The sequence below is a fragment of the Danio aesculapii genome, chromosome 10 (assembly GCF_903798145.1).
Source record: "Danio aesculapii chromosome 10, fDanAes4.1, whole genome shotgun sequence".
Classification (NCBI taxonomy): domain Eukaryota; kingdom Metazoa; phylum Chordata; class Actinopteri; order Cypriniformes; family Danionidae; genus Danio; species Danio aesculapii.
Window position 1 is genome coordinate 8,845,498 of NC_079444.1, and position 19,952 is coordinate 8,865,449.

General features: G+C 34.6%; 1 protein-coding gene across 1 annotated transcript; it reads right to left on the reverse strand.

Annotated features, from left to right (window-relative positions):
• Positions 1–1,829: 1,829 nt before the first annotated feature.
• On the reverse strand, positions 1,830–19,175 carry pum3 (pumilio RNA-binding family member 3). The gene is made up of 18 exons (XM_056466146.1): positions 19,133–19,175; positions 18,803–18,878; positions 17,721–17,900; positions 17,486–17,624; positions 16,323–16,398; positions 16,147–16,240; positions 15,986–16,052; positions 14,566–14,740; positions 14,339–14,442; positions 11,195–11,273; positions 11,016–11,114; positions 10,874–10,927; positions 9,187–9,267; positions 8,959–9,101; positions 8,367–8,589; positions 6,352–6,439; positions 6,071–6,161; positions 1,830–2,070 (listed from the first exon to the last, which is right to left on the reverse strand). The coding sequence occupies exons 2-18, from the start codon at positions 18,870–18,872 to the stop codon at positions 1,944–1,946; spliced, it is 1,890 nt and encodes a 629-aa protein (XP_056322121.1). The 5' UTR covers positions 18,873–18,878; positions 19,133–19,175; the 3' UTR covers positions 1,830–1,943.
• Between the last annotated feature and the right edge of the window lie 777 nt (positions 19,176–19,952).

Genomic DNA, 19,952 nt, shown 5'->3' on the forward strand with positions numbered 1-19,952 from the left:
TAACAGTCTATGGTTGAACTTAAAGGAAGCGGAGCTCTTTGTGTGTGTTGAATAGGCTCTAGACTGTTTCTCAAGAAAGATGTCATCACCTCTGCTTTGTTAACATGTTGCAGAGAGACTGCGGAGACCTGGGGAAAATGTTGATTATCACTCAACTGATCAATTGGAAATACCAAAAATATTTTTGGTGTTTATAGGTGGAGATATATGTAGGATTGACATCTAGTGGATGAACTAGGTATTACAGTCCAAATTCAAATTATTGAAGAGGGTTTTTAAATCACCTGCCTCCTCAGACTACGACTTCACAAACTTGTACAGTGCTCAGCGTAATTGAGCCACCCCATTTTGAAGATTAATATTTTTATCCATTTCTCAGTGAATATAGGCAATGTATTTTGGTGGATTTAAACAAGACAAATTTATTAAAATAATATTTTAGTCACCAAACATATTTAGAAACTGAAAGAAAATACAATTAAAGCAAACTATTGCAAAAAAAAAATAAATAAATTACAACCTACAAACATTTCAACTAAATATTTCAGATATTTTGCTTCTCTTGATTTTTTTTTCTCTTTTTTTAAATTTGTATTTAATATTTTTCAGGGTTCAAACACATTTTTACTACAAAAACTTCATGACTTTTTCAGGACTTTCAAGTCAATTTTATGACCTAATATTTCCTATAATGCCTCTGTATACAAGGTAATAAGAAAACTATGCACGTTCAAATATATTACAGCATATCATAAAACACGCAACAATCTCTTTAGTTTAAACGAAATTTTATATCCATGTAAAATAGATGATGCTTACACAGCACTAATAGCATGTTTTGACCAAGAAGTAAAAACATCTAACCTCCATCCCAGTATACAGATATTTGTCAAACTAATTTTAGATGTTAATAGTTTGTTAAACTAGTAACAGTAGGTAAAACTAAACTACTTCTATTGTAAAGCCGCAATCACACTGCACTTTTTGCTCCATAGACTTCCAGTCATAGGCAGACCAGAAACGCAAAGACGTGCGACAAGTTTCGCATTTCAGTGCATTCGAAAGTTCAAGCTTGGTGAATTCTTACCAGTGAAATCACATGAGGTGATTATGTTAGACCAATAGAAGATAATTTAACATCTAATCATATTGCTTAACTCCGCCCTTTTTCACAGCGCCATACGACAGAATTTTGCAAGCACAAACTCTCGCGTGACCGCAGCTTAAGTCGCTTTGGACAAAAACGTCCGTTAAATGACTAAATATAAATGTAATTTCCATAACTTTTTCAAAACCTTGTGGGTTTTTCCAAAACTTTCCATGTCATGTCATGTTTAAATGCCATGTCAAAATTCCATTACTTTTCTAGGTTTTCCATGACAGTATAAACCCTGATTTTCTATAACATATAAATTTTGGTGTGCTAGTTTTTGGACCATTATCGCAAGTTATTTTGTTAGATAAGCTCCAGACTTAGCTTCAGCACTGACTGATCAAATGTATATGCACAAATATAATATTGTATGGCTTCCTATTAAAAATATGAATTTAAAAAATAGATTTGTGAGGAGTGTACTTTTATATGCTGAGCACTGTTGATTGCCAGATTGACAACACCAACATTAGCAAGCTCCTCTTGTAACGGAGCTCGAAATCAGATCATACTGCATCCTGATAGTGGCTAATTGTTTCATTTTGCTGGCTGCTTAATGTGTATTTAATCGTTGGCTATGCATCAAGATACACATGCTCATATCCTTAACTGCTTTCATAGATTAATCAGACTAAAGTTAAATATCAAATAAATTCAAAACAAAACTCAGAACACATTTCCAGGTCTCATTGTGTGTATTTTGTATTTACATACAACATCATAGAAATGCACAATTTAAAAAAAAATGAAGAAAACAAACTAAGAAAAATCATTGGGAGATCAACCTTTTTTATGCAAGTTTTTCAAGCAGAACCTCAACTCCTTTCGAGTTCTGGAGCTGCTGTAGTTCGGGAATGCTGGATTTCAGCATGACTTTCACTTCTTCAGCAACACTTTCATCTGCACTCTGGAGAAGGCTGTGAAAACAACAAACAAAACCGAATAAAGCACCCGCAACGGATGTGGAGATCCATTCACAGATTAAATGTGCGTACAACACAAGAGTTCAAATCTGATTCTGATCTCTGATTGGTGGGCAAAAAAAAAGTGACATCACAATAAAACAAACAGCCCAGGCTGAGAAAATAAAGAAACAAATCTCTCTCTGCTTAAAGTCTTAGGGAGATTATAAGAGGTCATGCACAAAGACTGAAGCAGAGACGGGGAGTGGAAAGAACCCATAATCCTTTGCGGGTTGTAACTCAAGGGCTTGCTGGTTTCAATGGCAGCTGCGAGCCTTTATTAGCATACAGACAACAGCGTGGAATAATGAAGCAAGACTGTGGAAGATGTGCTTAACCCAAAGCTCACTGTAAGAGATTCCTCCAGCTAATAATCGACAGTGTGATGGAAGAGCAGTAAATGTGCAGAGAAAGACCGTTTGGGATGTCGTAGGCCAAGCAGTATTTTAAAGGCTTTGTGAAGCAGGGGCTTTTAACATGAATGAGCGTAAAGGTGTTTTTTTCTGTGTGTATATTCAGGATATTTAACCAGTGCTCACTGAACAATAGTTGCTGCGGTGGCACATTTACAACCTATTACTTTAAAGTTGAACTAGAGTACATACACTAAATTGGCCCCTTGGTAACAACGATCAAAGGCACCTAGGAAAAGAATGTCTTTGTTTAACATTTAGATTTTTTTATTAAAATATTAGCATAAAGAATCTGATGATGCTTGAGTTAGTTCTTAGAATTGTTTTTGTTTTTTGTTGTTGTTGTTGTTGTTAAAGTCATTTTAGACAGTCTGTAGTGACTTTGGAGACTTTCCGCCCCCAAGATCCAACGAACATCTGAAATTTCTTAATAATGATGATGAAGCCTTTATGTCACATACACTTTTACATGTAGCGAAATTGGACCCCTCTGACCATACAAAAACATGACACATTTTAGGGGTAGACAGGTCAGACGAGAAGTAGCTTTTAGAAAGAGAAAATAAGGCGGCATTTACACTGCATGGTTCAAGTGACTCAATTCCAATTTTTTTTCTCCCATGTGGCATAAATCAGATATGGACCCATGTATGTGTAAGCAGGAAAAATAAAAATAATCACATGGATTCCGATTTACCCAAATCAGATTCAGGCCTTGTTCATATGTGGAAATTTATCCCATATTAATCAGATCTGTGCCGTCTTGTTAAGCTCCAGACTTGGTTTCAGTACTGACTGATCAAATGTATATGCACAAATATAATATTTTAGAGCTTCCTATTAAAATATGAATTTAAAAAATAGATTTGTGAGGAGTGTACTTATATATGCTGAGCACTGTTGATTGCCAGATTGACAACACCAACATTAGCAAGCGCCTCTTGTAACGGAGCTCGAAATCAGATCATACTGCATCCTGATAGTGATTAATTGTTTTATTCTCTTGTTTGCAGTACAAGCAGGCAGATCGGATTTTCACCTGTCATTAAAAACCATAGCGAATGACGTGAACTCTGACGCATTCATTCAGAACACTTCAGCAGAGTCGCAAAACCTAAATCTCATACACGAGGGCTAAAAAAAGCTTTTATATTGTCATGTAGAACACGTATTTAAGCATGTTAAAGAAAGAGAGAGAAAGAGAGAGAGAGAGAGAGAGAGAGAGAGAGAGAGAGAGAGAGAAAGAGAGAGAGTGGAAAACCCACCACATAACCAATATAAACTATTATAAAACTGTAGCTTACATCACGTGCATAAATGATGCCATGGACAATACATTAAGATGCCTACTGGTTTAAAAAGGCCTAGTTTAAAAGAAGATGGCAAAATGAGAACTTTTCTGTCATAAACTACAGTAAAACAACTTGTCAAGAAGGATTTTAAAAAAATTTAACCCTGCAAAAAGATGAAATACAGGAATGGAGACAAGAGCGCTCTTTAATTATCAGCTGTCAGTCAGCGCCTACTTTTTTTTTTTCCCTGGTCATTGCGCCTTTGCCGTGTCCAGTGTAAATGCAGACAATAGGATACAAGTCACTTTTAAAAAATGATGTAAGCAGGTCAGCAAAAAATAAAATAAAAAATAAATAAATAAATAAAATAAAATAAAATCGGAGACAGTCGCAAAATCGGAACTGACCATCTAGATCTGCAGTGTAAATGCAGCCTAAGATACCTTTGGAAAGAGGGAGGCGAAAAAAAAAATCCCCTCTTAGACTGTCCTTGAGGTTGAGCAGCGTGAGATCGGGAGAAAAACCTTTGTTAATTTAATTTCTTGTTAATTGAATTCCTAATTGCATTTGTTAATTACAATACATTAATTACATTAAGTGATATTTGTATTTAAACAAACTGAATAATTTTTTATCTAATTAGAATTAAATTGAACCACTACTCTCTCCTGTCTGCCTGATTTGCTGGAATGTGAATCTAAAATATTGTTGTAGCTTTATATTCTGTGTTAAGCTGGTTGACACGATCCACATTGTAAAATGTTGAAATATATTAATGCCATGTTGGTGTAAATGGCCATTTCAAAGGGATAGTTCACACAATAAATGCAGGCGTAATTATCGAAAAACTATGCTTCTGGGGGCACAATGATATTACTAATAATATCACACATAAACTAATACAGGATAAGTAAATAGGTCTTTTAAATCGGAAAATTATCAACATTTTTGAGTGAGATGCTAATGGTCTAATCCAATTCAATGATTTATGCTAAGCTAAGCTAAAAGTGCTCCTGCCAGACGGGAAGATCAACTGAATGAATTTAAAAAATGGTAAAACACAACTGGTTAACTCTAAGGGGTTTTTAAAATGAGCCTATTTAAAATAAAAACCATGGAGCGTTCCTTTAACAAAGACAACAGGCCTTATTCATGAAACACAAGCAATGTAAATAGCTTGTAAAAAGCTGTTCTGACAAACTTTCAGACTCATGGAAGTTTTTGGTATTTTCCAAATGTTAGTTGTTATAGTATGAAAGTAATGTACACCTTCTCCTTACCATGTGTTAATGTGGTGTAAAACTTCTGTATTCTTTTTGACAAAATGATAAATTCGTATAACTAATAATGTTGTACAAGTTTATTTGGTCTGTCTTTTTAAGTTAAAAGTTGATAGTTGTTTAACTAAAACATAAAACATAGCGCACATCACTGATACTGCCACCCAGTCGTTCAATCAGTGTAGAAGCAGTGGGATAAATACACTGACCCGCTATCCTACAGTACTTGTAAAACAAAAAAAGTTGGTATTACTGGTTACTTATTATATTCAGTAATACATTTCAATACTGCCATGGGTACCAAAACATAGCAACCAAAAGTGGCTCAGCTATAAAAACGCTCTTCCACTAAAGTGTTCTCAAGTACCTTAAAATAGCTGGACCTTTTTTTTTTTTTAAGTGCCCGGCATTTAAGACTAAAATTTTATATTTACTGTTAGGCATATGGCCTATTAGTCTTTTTGCATTTATGGCATATACTGGAGGCAAAACTTGTTTAAGTCATTTGTCATTTAATTAAGTAGTTTGAACAAGCAGCAAAAGTATGTTTTTGAGAGTAATTTATCTATTAAAGTTATGAATTAGCGATCCCAAGCACCCATATTCACCAATGGTTAAAGTTCATAAACATTTGTGTGTTTAGCTGATGTTTACGATGCATTTATGAACTTGGAGATTTCAGGAAGGTTTGTTTTACGTGCACTTTACTCAATTTATTAAATGGGCGAACGTTTCCTAAATGAGGCCCAATGTGTTTTTTGATAAAACTGTGATGTGTTTGTAATTGTTTTATGTTTGAAAAAGTTTTTTTTATAGCAACAATTGCAAAAAGCATGAAAAGGTTAAACAATAAAGTCATTTTACAGTGTTTCTTGCTCATATTTACCAAGGGTTCCAGCATTAGTGGAATACACTGTAAAAAAGACAGTTCATTTAGTTATTTTTACATTTGTAGAGGTCATAAACCTACCAGCAAAGAATAATGGCACCACGGTTGACCGAAGCCCACGTCTTGAGGTTCTCCAACCCCACCTTTTCCAGAAGAATCCTGGAAAAACGCTCTGTGGATCAAGATGAGGCGGAATAAAACATGTGTTTGCATGGAAAACCACTCAGTTTGTATTTTTATTAGCGAGTTTACATAAAGAAAAACTTCTAAGAATAGAAAAGGAAGTCTAAAAGTATCCTCAGTATTCCCATAAAGCCTTCAGCTCAATGTTTTGAAGTCATGATGTGACATTTTGTACTTACCCTCTCTCTCTGTGTCCTTCATCTTGGTGTCCTGCTCGATCAACCATTTCAGCACCAGATGACCAGCGGGGTGTTCAGCCATATGCAGCTGCAGGAAACACAAATGTCAAACCACTACCATTTTAAAAAAACATCCTGTAATGTTTCTGATTTTAAATGTTTCTATTAATATCTTCTGAATAAAAAGGTAACACTTTATAATACGATCCATTATGTCAACTATTGGTTAAAAAGCTCTGTTAATCTTTGTTAATGTTAGTTAAATAACTGCTAAATCATGTCGTTTCAGCATCATAAATATGAAGTTAGGAGTTTTAAGTTTTCAAATTAAATTAGTTTTCTTAAATTAAGCAACATTGAAAGGTAACAGCAGAAGTCGTATTCATTATTAATTCATGTTCTCTAATTCTGTACAACAACAACTAAAAATAAATTAAAATATAAAAATTAATGCTGCAGTTTGCTCACATTAATTAAAAAACAATACCTTTGCTAAAATATTCATTCATCATTGTTAATTTCAATAAAATACAACTGTTCATGCCCCTTTTAAATCAAGGCAACAAATTCAAGCTGCACAATATATCGTTTCAGCATCGGTATCGCAATGTGTGTATCTGCAATAGTCGCAATGCAGGATGTTCAATGTTGATTTGGCATTATACATAGTAGATTATAATAAACCAGGAGCCAAAGTTCAGGATAGGGCTGCACGATATTAAAAAATCTGACATTGTGATATTTTGTATTATTGTGATATACAGTTGAAGTCATAATTATTAGCCCCCCTTTGAATTTTTTGTTTTTCTTTTTTAAATAATTACCAAATTATATTTAACAGAGCAAGGAATTTTTCACAGTATTTCCTATCATATTTATTCTTCTAGAAAACGTTTATTTGTTTTTATTTCGGCTAGAATAAAATCTGACTTTTATTTTTCAAAAACCATTTTATTGTCAAAATTTTTAGCCCCTTTAATTACCTTAACCTGCCTAGTTAACCTAATTAACCTAGTTAAGGCTTTAAATGTCACTTTAAGCTGTATAGAAGTGTCTTGAAAAATATCTAGTAAAATATTATGTACCGTCATCATGGCAAAGATAAAATAAATCAGTTATTAGAAATGAGTGGTGACACAGTGGCGCAGTAGGTAGTGCTGTCGCCTCACAGAAAAAAGGTCGCTGGTTTGACCCTTGGCTGAGTCAGTTGGCGTTTCTGTGTGGAGTTTACAAGTTATCCCCGTGTTGGTGTGAGTTTCCCAGTGTGAATAGGTGTGTATGGATGTTTCCTAGAGATGGGTTGCAGCTGGAAGGGCATCTGCTGCGTAAAAACAAATGCTGGATAAGTTGGCGGTTCATTCCGCTGTGGCGACCCCAGATTAATAAAGGGACTAAGCTGAAAATGAATGAATGAAATGGATTATTAAAACTATTATGTTTAGAAATGTGTTGGAAAAATCTTCTCTCCGTTAAACTGATATTGGGGAGAAAAATAAAAAGGGTGGCTAATAATTCAGGGGGGCTTATACTTCTGAGTTTAACTGTATATTGCGATATGAATATAACTTCACCAGGTGATTTAAAAAGGTCTATTTGAAAAGATTTCTTTAATTTAGGTCAACTAAATTATGATCAAGTCTTTTACTATGAAGTGCAACTCCATAAAATACAATGTATTACAAGCATATTTAAATATAATAGCAAGAATAAAAGTAAAAATAAACACACATAGCTTGATATCGATGCTCAAACGATATATTGTTCAGCCCTAGTTCAGGACACATCAGATTTGTGGAGTAACTGCAGAGTTTAATCATAATGGAGTGAAAGTTTGAGTTGAAAGCATTCTGGCACAAGATATTGTACCATATCAAAGTTTAACACAGACACGTTTGATTGCATTATTCATATATATTGAAGACTATACAGCGTGTTTTTGCTTGTGATTAATCATTTAACGCTGCGTGTTAATACTGTACTCATGGTATTGCTTATATCTTGTACATATTCATTACCTGTCCATCCTTTCCACCTGGTACGAGGGGTCCGTCTGCCAGAGCTGCCACTGCCTCCATAGCAGGTCTGAGATCTCCAACGGCAGAGCCCAGGATGTCGCTCACCGCCACACAGCAGGATTTATCCATGACCATAGACTGAGCATTTTCACACAAATGATTCAGCAGAGAAGGAGATGCGGCCTCCAGCAGCTCCTTCCTCCTAATCAGCACATCCTTCTTACTGGAGGAGAAACACAACGAGGTTCAGAACTGGAGTGGAGCATTTCTGCATCAACATCTATCAGTCCTTCTTCTACCATTATTTAGGTGGAGCGCACCACCCCATTAGTTTTCTATGTATATCATCCAGAATTGCAAAGAAATTACCTTTTTTATAACAGTATATAAGACTAGTACAGATGAGAATACATATAATTTGCTCTTTGTCTTAAGATCTGCAAATTTTGAGAAAAGACACCATAAAATAAGTATTTTTTATTTTTTGCAAAAAATCTGTAATATATTCTGCTTAACGTATCAATTAATAAATAATTTTGTCAACGACACTAATACATTCTTTAAAAAGTGTCGATTTTCTTGCTTGACTTACCTGTGTGCATTGCCATCCCCTTTCTCCAGCACTTGAATGATCTCAGGTAAGAGGTGAGCAGGGTCTCTGGGGCTCAGCAGGTAAAGCAGCACTTTTTTACCGTGTTTATTGCTTATTATTTCAGATAAGGAACTAACCATTTCCTGAGAGCAAAATAAGAGACATATTATTATACAAGAAACGTCAATTCATCTGATAGCTAATAAAAAATACATTAAGAGCACTTACTGAGATAATAATTTGTTTAACCAGTTTGGTGTCATCAATGCAATCAAATGCAGCCAGAAGTACAAGATGAGCATATTCACCCTGAAAATAAAATAAAAAAATTGTATTACATTTTGTCACCCTGAAAATGAAGAATTGTATTAAATTACAAAATAAATGTATATAGATGTATAGATATTTTACAGTTTTTCTTTGGTGGAACAAATTTTGAAATATTACATATACAAGAATCAAACTAATATTTAGCAAAATAATACACAAACCAAATTAACACAAAAATGGCCTAATAACTTTTTATATTTAGAATAAAATTAAATGTGATATAAATATCCAACATTTCTGCCACAATAGTGTTAATAGTAACTCCATAGTAAATGATGGTGCTTTTTCTGTTAAAACGTCTGTCAGCACAGTTTCATTCACTTTAAATCAGTTTTAATCAATTCTTTCAATTTTGGTTTCAGAGAACTCCACACAAAACTTACATTTTAATTTTTATGTGACAGTGTATGTGTTTACACTAACATGTTTTAGTTTTACACTAATACATCCCCACTGGCGTTTCGCCTAGCGTTTCTGAACAGCTCTCCATCCACACTATACTACTGAAAATGCACATCATGTGACCACACACAAACACACACTTTGGCATGCGTTGCAGCGTATGCAGACGTCTGAGCTCCAGGTAGTCAGCGGGTGCTTTGAGCACACCTCCCCAGGTGAGAGCAGCACGCGTCAAACAGTTCATCAAGGATCTACCGCTGGATCTCATCTCACTACAGTTGTTAAACTTGACGTTTAATTTTTCTTGTCTCCATTTAAAGACTCTTTGGTCTTTTGAATCTATTACTGTTCTCAGGTAATGTGCTTTGGCTGAGCGCACAGATAAGTTAATAGATTAATTTATGTAATCACGTACAGCGATTCTGCACATTTGACTGATTGCTTTCCTTTATTTACTATATTGTATAAACTTATTGTATGTTAAAACTTTTATAAGAGACGGTATGTTTCAAATTCTCAATGAAAATGAAAGGAGGCAGTTATTATATGGCTCCGTTTTGTTGTAAATATGCATTCAGTGAAGATAAATAAATATATAAAGACAAATTTGTAGCTACACGACGCCTCAACATTTTTGGTGTCTGTTAAGCTAATATCAAAATGAAAATAAGCAGTTCCTCATTTCATATTTTCATTTTATTGTTAAGATAGTAAAACAACATAGTCAAGGTGATGTGAATGACCTTATAAAGTACACTGTTCACTTTGAAGATGTCCACATGAGTTTGTTTTCCATATCAAACTTGCGAAGTCTGAACTTCCAAGGAGAGTATGCAAGACTGAACTTTGTGCGCTTAATATTGATGAACACTGACACGGAGCAGCAGACCTGAGATCATAAACACACTCACTCACAAACGCATTGATTTTTTTGGATTCGACCAGATAAATGGTCTGGTTCAAACAAGTAGTGTCGTTTCATTCCATTTTTGGTGTCATGTTTCTCATTCACAACAGAAATTGCAACATTTCTCAGTTTTGTAAAGTGGTTAATGGCACCAGTGCAACCTCTAACAAAAAGAAATCACAACAACAGCATGAATGATCAAAACATGTGTCTGAAGCCTCTATTATTACTTCATGATTAAAATCCAGATCTCTGAGAAACTGAAAGTCAACTTACCATGGCAAACTTCGCAATATACGATTTCATCGTTTTTACTATAACTTTTCGGTCCTGCATTAAAAAACAAGGGAAGAGCAGCATGTCACACTCCAGCAATCATGAACGGCCCAACATGATGATGATTTTTAAGAGTTCTGACCTTAGTTGTGCCGTGCCATAAACAGTGCATGGTGACTCTGGCTCCATCATGTGTGTGTGCCATGTACACGACAGCCTCTCTGATCGACTCAATCATCTCCTGAAAAGATTACACAGCAGACATCAGTGGAACACGCAGACGACAATAAGACCGGTAGTCGATCTAGACAAAGAGCTCACCGTTCTCTGTTTGTCTGGAGCATGCTCGAAGAAGTCCAGGAAAACTTTGTGAACCAATGAATGTTTAATGACAGCCTCTCTGTAGAAAAAGCATAATGCATTCATTCACAAAAAGTACAAGAAGTTTATTTCATTGAATACCAATACAGAGGGGTTGTATTATGGTATATTTTGTGCAATAATAATAATAATAGGGGTGGAAGGTCTAATAATAGGGGTTTCATAACGATTCAGAATAGGGGTGGGCGATATGACCTAAAATTATTATCACGGTATTTTTCATCTTTTGAACGGTGACGTTATAATATCATGGTATTACTTTAAATAGCAAAATAATATACATCTCAAGGAAGAACGGACAAAAGAAAGTCTCACTTCTATCACTCTTTAAAAAGTTTTGGTTTCGGTTTGTGTCAATTTAAATGCTCAGTCTCGTTATGAGCTGATCTTCATTTTTCTGTGTTTGTGGAAAAGCAGGTGAGTCAGCCGCACCAATTTTTTGAGCAGACAGACCAGGATTCTCGCGATGACCACCGGCACAATACCGATCTTCGTTATGAGTAGTTTCAGTGTAAACTTAGTAAAGGCGGGTTTCTTTGACGATGAAGTGTACAGTATTAGATTTTACATTTAGCGGACATTTGCGATGAACATGCAGTAAATGCAACGCAACAAGATTCGGGCACCTTCTCCGAAAACATTCGACTGATCTCAGCTGGCGGATTAACATTTACCTCATGTCATGATCGCTGTCATCTGCGCCATTATTATTATTATTATAACTTTAGGTGAGGTTTGCAAACCTGTGTACTTTTCACTCTTCAGCCGTTTGCATTTCCTGCAGTAACAAAAGCTCCCTGTCATCTGACAGCGGGAAGCGTTGAGTGACTGACAGATAATATGAACCAATACAAAGGCAGGGTAGAGATTAAATTTCGGGCGCTCATGCAGCCATAATGGTCGCAATTTCGAGCCCTGTAGTAAAAGCACAGGTATTCAGACCACAACTGAACGTTCGAAGAAAATGTAATGCCTTATTATTTAGAATTAGCTATTATTGATGTAAATGCAGCCGTTCAAGGCACATGATTTATTACAGTATTGACGGAATTAGAAAATCCATGTCGTGGCGCAATGTCACACCGGTGATGACTATGACACCGGTGTACCGCCCACCCCTAATTCAGAATCAATCGTGCATTTAAATTGGATGACCACAATGCAGGACTGCGTGGGCACAAGCTCTCAAAAAAGGTACTGAATTCTGCACATAAGTATGCTGCAGAATTCGCTACATTTGCACAGATGGATAATTACAGGTGCACCTCTTCGGATGTGTTGCAATAGAAAATAGGAAAAATATAAGTTAGGAATCGTTTTGTGAAGTCAAATGATTCAAATCGGTTTAGATGCCAAACAAATCACGATACAATTGGAGTAGGAGTTTATATAAATTAATAAGGGGAACTGATTGTCTTTTGACGAGTTTACATGGTATTTTCTGTTCATCTTGCCTCTGAACAATACATATTATAGAAGCATTCATGGATCTAGCACTGCTTTGTTCAAAGCGGTAACTTAAGAAACACTTTAGATAATAAAATCAGGCAAAAGCATAAATGTACATGCAGTATTTTGAATTAGCCATCATTTTTATTTTTTAGGATTTCCTTTTAGGGCATTGATCACTGGTAGTTGTGAGAAAGCACATTTGGTATCTGGCAGAAAGTTGTGTATAAATTCATTCATTCATTGAAGTTTAAACTCTTTTTTTCACTGCGCATAACAGTATGGTTCTGGCCAGCACAGCTCATTTTGGTTCTATTTCTTTCAGTTCACATTGCACTTGCACTGCAGTTTAGTACCATTTAAAATTGGTGGGATTATCGCTGTAGTTACTGTCGTAACTTAGAAAAAAACTTTTTCATTCCTGACTGCCTTATCCAGCTCTCGTTAAAAATCTACTGTCCACAATGCTAAAAACGGTTTAGTTGCAAAAACCAATGATACAGCAGTGGCTGCTCCTGACTGTTTAAATACAGTGGGTTTGGAGTCTTGATGCTGGTAGTGAAATATCTCTTGGGCCAATCAGTGATCAGCAGTGTGCATACGTCACATTTGGACAAAATGGAAAAGGCCCCAAAAGTGAACCGTACTGAACCAAAAAGCAGCATACCATGGAGAACCATGAAAAAGTACTTTAAAGGGGTGGTCCAGAATGTAATTTTAAGGCTTGATTGAGTTTATAAGATGCAAAGCAATGTGTGCTCATGTTTCACTTGAAGGAAATCATGTTTTTTTTTTTCATATATCTCACTTCGATTACTCAGCCAACATGAAAACGACTGACATATTTTCTAGTTCCTCTGAAAGGCCCACCCTCAAGTGACTCTGATTGGTCATCTGGAACTGGGAGAGATTCTGGAGCTGTGTTTTGTCAAATCATGCTTGCTATGTATTTTATAATTCTCTGGAACTTAATTAATATTGAACTGAAAGCACATCTGTCTTTATGTCGTTTCCTTTGGAAGCCCAAATACAGAAACAGACGAAGCTCTGTGGAAATTTTGGATGCATTTTAGCTTTATCTGCTATAACATCTGGCCACAGCCCTTAGCTGCGCAGTGTGTGTGCAGTAAAAGAACGTTTGTGATCTCACAAGGCCCGGAAGCAGGGGCGTAGCGAACATTTTGAAAGTGGGGGGGACGGCTATATGAGATCATAGCTTCATATAATTATTAATCACCTGTTTCTAAATGGTCTGTCTCTAAAAGTGGGGGGAGACGAATCCCCCCCCGGTTGCTACGCCCCTGCCCGGAAGTATTTTTTTGTAGTCCCCAAAATTCGTTCATTGTAGGCTTTGCCAAGCTAACTCTGTAAAAACCAAGGTCTCCCTTTGCGTTGAACTTTGAGATTTTTACATTCAGAGATGTTGCTTATGTTCACACAGCTACATTGCACATCAACTAAAGTATAAAATATGATATCGTAGTGGAACATCCCAAATTTCCCATGTGAAGAAAAAAAGAAAAAAAAATAGAGTGCTTTAAAAAAGCTTTTAAAAACTGTGCCACAGAAATTTTAAAAAGCTATTGAAAAAAGCAAAATAGAGTGGTATAAAATCTGTTTTTAAGAGTTACTCACTTCTGTGCCATGGGTGTAAGGATCTGCTTCATTTCATCCAAGATGCTTTCCAATTTCTTTGGATTTGCTTCCAAAACTTTCTCTAACGTAGGACAAACTGATGACTGACAATAAAAAAGAAAAAAAAAATTCACCAATTTTTATTCTGTACAACAAACACTTGAATCTGTCCATTTACTTCAGAAACATGGCATTCATATAAATCCAGGAGCCAAGAACACAAATACCTTTAAAACGGTGAACGTGTTTCCGTAGAGCTCCTCGGTGAGCATGAGTCTCTGAGAGAGGATGGCTTTATCATTGTAAGCATACTCCACAACTGAAGACGCCTCAGAGTGTCTGAGCATCTGCCTCACCTTCCCCTTAAAAGCCAACATCACTTCACCCACCTGCTCTTTACTCCTATATGACAAAACAGTGAATTAGTAAACAATTCCTGTTAAGATTGATCATAAAAACTGTATGCTCATCATTTAGAATGAAACTGATCCACCTTTTTCTCTGGCCCATGATGATTTGTGTGAATTATTAAAGTAACTACAAACAAACTGCAAAAGGTGAAGTAATCATAGGTAATTTACTGTAATCAGTGAAGTGTTTGAGAAATACTGGGTGCACTGAAAAGTCATTATTCTCCATACAGAAACTTATTAAAGAATTCCTTATGGCAGACCATTAATGACCCCAAAAAATGAAAACATGCCGAGCCACTGCGATATTATGGAAACATTTTGCATTTCTGTACTTTAGTAAATAAAATGAGAAAATAAATAATAATGTGTGAGGAACAAAACACATTGAACTCAAAGATCTTTGACCACAGATATGCTTATGATACTAATGTCATGCTAAAATGAAGCACAATATTATATTATTGACAGACAATAATAATAATAAAGGCACAAATCCAAACATACCTCTCGCTCACTTTTCACTGTGAATAAGATTTAATTGTAGCACAATCTTATTTATAATGATTTGTTTCATTTCTTTTTTCCCCAAACAGGAAGTTTAGCCCATAAATTAATCACGTCACATGCGGAAAAAGCAAACACGTTTCCTTTCATATCAAAACTAAGAATATGATTTATTTAAGGGTTTTGTATAAAACTATATTAAACATAGGGCTGCACGATACATCAAAACATCATCACAATAATAGAACATAAATATCCATAACGCAGAAAAGTGCAATAAATGAAGTTCATTTTATGTGCCAAGCACTTGTTATGCATGGATTGATTGTTTATCCAAATCTGACCAATCAGATGGGGCCTTTACCATCTTCACCCCCACCTCTTCAGTAGGTTCTGTTATGTGAAAAGCTGAAAATAAAACTAATGCCGGGGATACAAGAGAAAAAAATAACAACAAAAAAGAAACAGAATTTCTGCCGAGGTTTCAGTCATTCGTGGTGATTTAAAGTCTAAAAATTTGCACCTTCACATGTTTTTTTTTAGATTTAATTAGCTCAGAAAAATATCTATTACCTATTAAATTAAATGGTGTTTTGCAAGTTAGTTATATCGCAAGAAATATAATGCTATCGCAACACTGAACAACAATATCACATATTTTCCCAGTATTGTGCAGCCCTAATTAAATATGACTTTTTAATGAGAGTAAAGAAAAATGGTAGTGACTTACCCATACATTAGGAACTTCTTCACAATGTTTCTGGCATATTTAGATTTACTCAACTCCACAATGTGCTCTGGAAAGCAAAACATTGGTGTAGAGGAGGGCAGTGAAAAATGAACAGCTCATACAAACACATGCAGTTATGGAGTAATGATGAGAAAACCAACCTTTCAGTTCATCAAACACCTCCTTTCTCTGCTTATCACTGCCAAACTGAATAAAACACTGAAGCACCCGCGTGGAATCATGTGCAAATGCAATCTAGCAAAGAAAAGACAAATATAATATTACACTATAATCTTTCAGACAGTTAATATACACACCGCAAGAGTTTATTACTTACTGTTTTAATTTTGCCTTTTACAAGTCCCTGCAGCTCTTTCATCAGTTTGGTCCTTTTTTGTTTATCACAGTCTTTCCTGCATTTCCAAAGAGATGAGACATGAATGTTATGAGTCTTTCTTCAGCATTTCACTTCTTTGTTCTTTTATATTCATATTTAAAATAAGCAGCTTAGTTTTTACACTTTTTATATCACATTATTAGGTGGCTCCCTGGAATATTTAATCTCAATTACAACATGCCAAAGTAAGTTATTCTCTAATAATGACCTAACTAAACGAACAACACAGGATAATCCATGTACTACAAATCATATTGACTGTTGTGTAAGCTGTTTTACGAGCTTTTGTTAAGAACATTTTTTTTCTTTCTGCAAGAGTTAACTTTAAAGAGTTAATTAGCACATACAGCTCAGATCAATGTTTTGCATGTAAATGATTTGTTATAATCATAAATCATAAACAAGGTTATACTGCGTGATAAAGACCATCAGTATTATACAATTGCTGATAAGGCTGTTGGAATTTATTTTGTGAAACGGATTGGATGTACATTAGTACACCAGGGTTGGATGGACACTAGTTGAATGTACATTATTCCTTACTTAAATTACTATTAAAGCCAGTTTATTATTGCATTTTCATACTGACACTATTGTTAAACAACTACATGAAAGGCATTTCTAGTCACAAAAGAAATACTGTACAGAAATCATCATGGCGAAATAATTAATATAAATTATGCCAGCAAAAAAGCTGGCTCAGTTATATTTATACCGCAGTTATAATACATTTATTACCTCCTGTTAGACACGTATAGCAGAAAATAACATTTATAACTCAGACATTTTGAAACATTTGTTCTCTTTTTTAAAAAGACACTTTTCATTTAAATTTAACACAAAAACTTTATTTAAATTTTAAAACTTTATTTTCAAATGTAATTTTTAATTGGTTTTAAATGAATTTCTACAACAACAGTGTTCATATTTTTTTTAAACCAGGTAGCCTTTTCAAATCAATTTATGTTTCTCTGCGTTCTGATTTAAAAACTTTTGGTCAAAAATGACTACAAACCAACACCAGAGACACACAAACATTTACAAAAGCAAAACGGCCTTAAGTAAAGAAACACCGACACAAAAAATGTATCATAAACACTCACCGCCTTACAATCTCCCACACTTGCTTTGCTCTGCTTACGATCTGATAACTCTCTTTTCTATCATTCTGCTGACGATTCTGCTTCAGCTCTTTCTTTTTTTGCTTAAACTCATCCCATTTAGGTTTTTTTTGTTCAGCGCCTGTCAAAGAATCAACAACAAAGACCTAACAACCTGAAAAACCACAAAACTGTTGTTGAAGTATTTCCAAAGTAGACAATAAAGAGATATCAATACCTTCCTCCTGCTTGATTCTGTCTCCAGGAAATTTCCTCTTCTTGGCAAATTTTCCATCTGTTGGTTTTCTGTTGAACTTCTGTGGTCCTCCTTCTCCAGCTGGCTTTCTAAAACCCTTGCCTTTGTCGGTGTTGTGAGGTTTGAATGGCCGTTTGCCTTGTGGTTTTCCACCAGGCTTACCTTATCAAGGAAAGCACAGATATTAATGCACTGTAACCAAATGGCAACGTTTTGGTCAATTAGTCAAAGACAAGGCATTCTGTTTTGGTGTCTGCATAATTTATAAAAGAATTGATCAACATAGAAACCATTTAAAATGCAGATAGAGTGTCTGCTTAAAATGTAAAATAACACCCACAAATACCACATTAAGGCGTATCAATAATTATGTAAACAAACTATTATGGTGTATTATTTAAAATGATTATAAACATTATGCTGATAAATTGGTAAAACCCTGTAATTTGAAACATAGCAGCAATGTAAAAAAAAATTTGAATGGCAATTAAGGAGTATTTCATTAGTGCACTGTGATCTGTGACAGTTCACCCATTTACTAAAACTCAAGTGGTTCTAAAGTTATGAATTTCTTTTTTTCCGTTGAACACAAGACAATATATTCTAAATAACGTTAGAAAAAAAGACCGTTTTTTCAACATTCTTCAGAATATCTTCATTTGTATTTAACAGAAGAAAGAAACTCATAGGCTTGAAACAAATGGAGGATGAGTAAATAGTGGCAGCTTTTTTGGTGAACTATCCCTTTAAATAACCCTATAATATGACATAAAATAATCCTTTTTCTGATTAAATATACCTAAAGATACTTGATTTATAAATCTATTCCTACACTAAATGACAACCTAGTGGATCTCAGCTGCAAATCATGGTTAAGTCAGTATTTTTAATTTTTAACTTTCAGGGGAAAATGTATTAATCAGAAAGAAAACCGTTTTACATTTTTTATCGTTGATGCTTGAAAACATTGCTATATTATTTTCTGTTTACAATCATATGTTTACAAAACTTTGGATATCTACAAAATATGAGCCAATAAAAGTAAGAAAATGTGTTTAACTTACCTTTGGATTTGAATGAAGGTTTCTTTCCGTCTTTTGGCGTGAATGACTTCTTTCTTGGTTTACCCTCCATAATGGACTGCAAATCGTTGATTAATTGTTAGATTACTGATATATTAGATATTAAAGATGTTGCGTTATGCCTTTACACAACCGTAGAGAGAAAACTGTACAATTTACTATAATGGATTATACTAAAGTCCAAAAATATTGACAGGCAAGTAGCCTAATACGTGTCACATATACATTTGCAAGTTGGAACATTTCTCGTCTTAAAATAGAGCAATTTTCGTTGTTCTTCCAAATTACGATGAAACACGTTTCAATACTTACCCATGTGTACAGACAAACAACTTTACGGCATCTGGAAAATGTCGTATGGCCGTTTGCGACAGTGTGTCGCAGCGGAGAAATTCTAAATTAAAAGCCCCCAAATTGTAGCAAAGTTTTAAATTCACAAATGTAGATTTGTTAAAGTTTCTCCTTGTTTCAAATCATCTAAACATATGTAAAAACAAAAGGTGACTCAAAGCTCTTTAACCCCCCCCCTGAATGTAATTTATTTTGTATTATTTAAGGTTTATTTATGGTATTATTATTATTATTATTATTATTATTATTATTATTATTATTTTGTTTATTATATGCTGCTTGGATATAATGTTATATATGTTTAACAATCGAAGTTAAAATTCCTGTTTGTTATTTAAAGGTTTAAAAAAATTAAATCCCCTAAAAAGCCGTTTAATGATGTATTTTTATATTCATAATAAAGAATTTGCATAGTTTTGTTGTTATTAGTTAATATTAACAATAAGGTCAAATGAGAAACAGTAAAAATATTTTCATTTAAGCATTGATTTTTTTTATGTTATTTTAAATGAGGTTTATGAAATTCTTTCAAAGCCTTTGAATTCACAACAGGCGGCACCTGCTGGACAAAACAATAAAATAAATAAATTCATAATAAAAATAAAATTTTGTAAAGGCAAAATTCAACCCTTTATAAAAGCGTGACATGTGACGTCAAGTAAATGCACAAATCTCGCAGATACTTTATAACTGACCTAATGTGTTTTTATGTAACGTTAACGATTTCTCAACTTTGTATTGTCTCTACAGTCATTGGTCTCTACCGTCATTTCAAAAACAG

Bases quoted from the DNA above. Each gene is read 5' to 3' on its own strand.
- pum3 (XM_056466146.1), bottom strand. From the start codon at position 18,872: ATGGAGGGTAAACCAAGAAAGAAGTCATTCACGCCAAAAGACGGAAAG. The intron at 17,625-17,720 runs GTATTGATATCT...ATTCTTTGACAG, and splicing joins CAGAATCAAGCAGGAGGAAG to GCGCTGAACAAAAAAAACCT. The intron at 16,399-17,485 runs GTGAGTGTTTAT...TTGGAAATGCAG, and splicing joins GTGTGGGAGATTGTAAGGCG to GAAAGACTGTGATAAACAAA.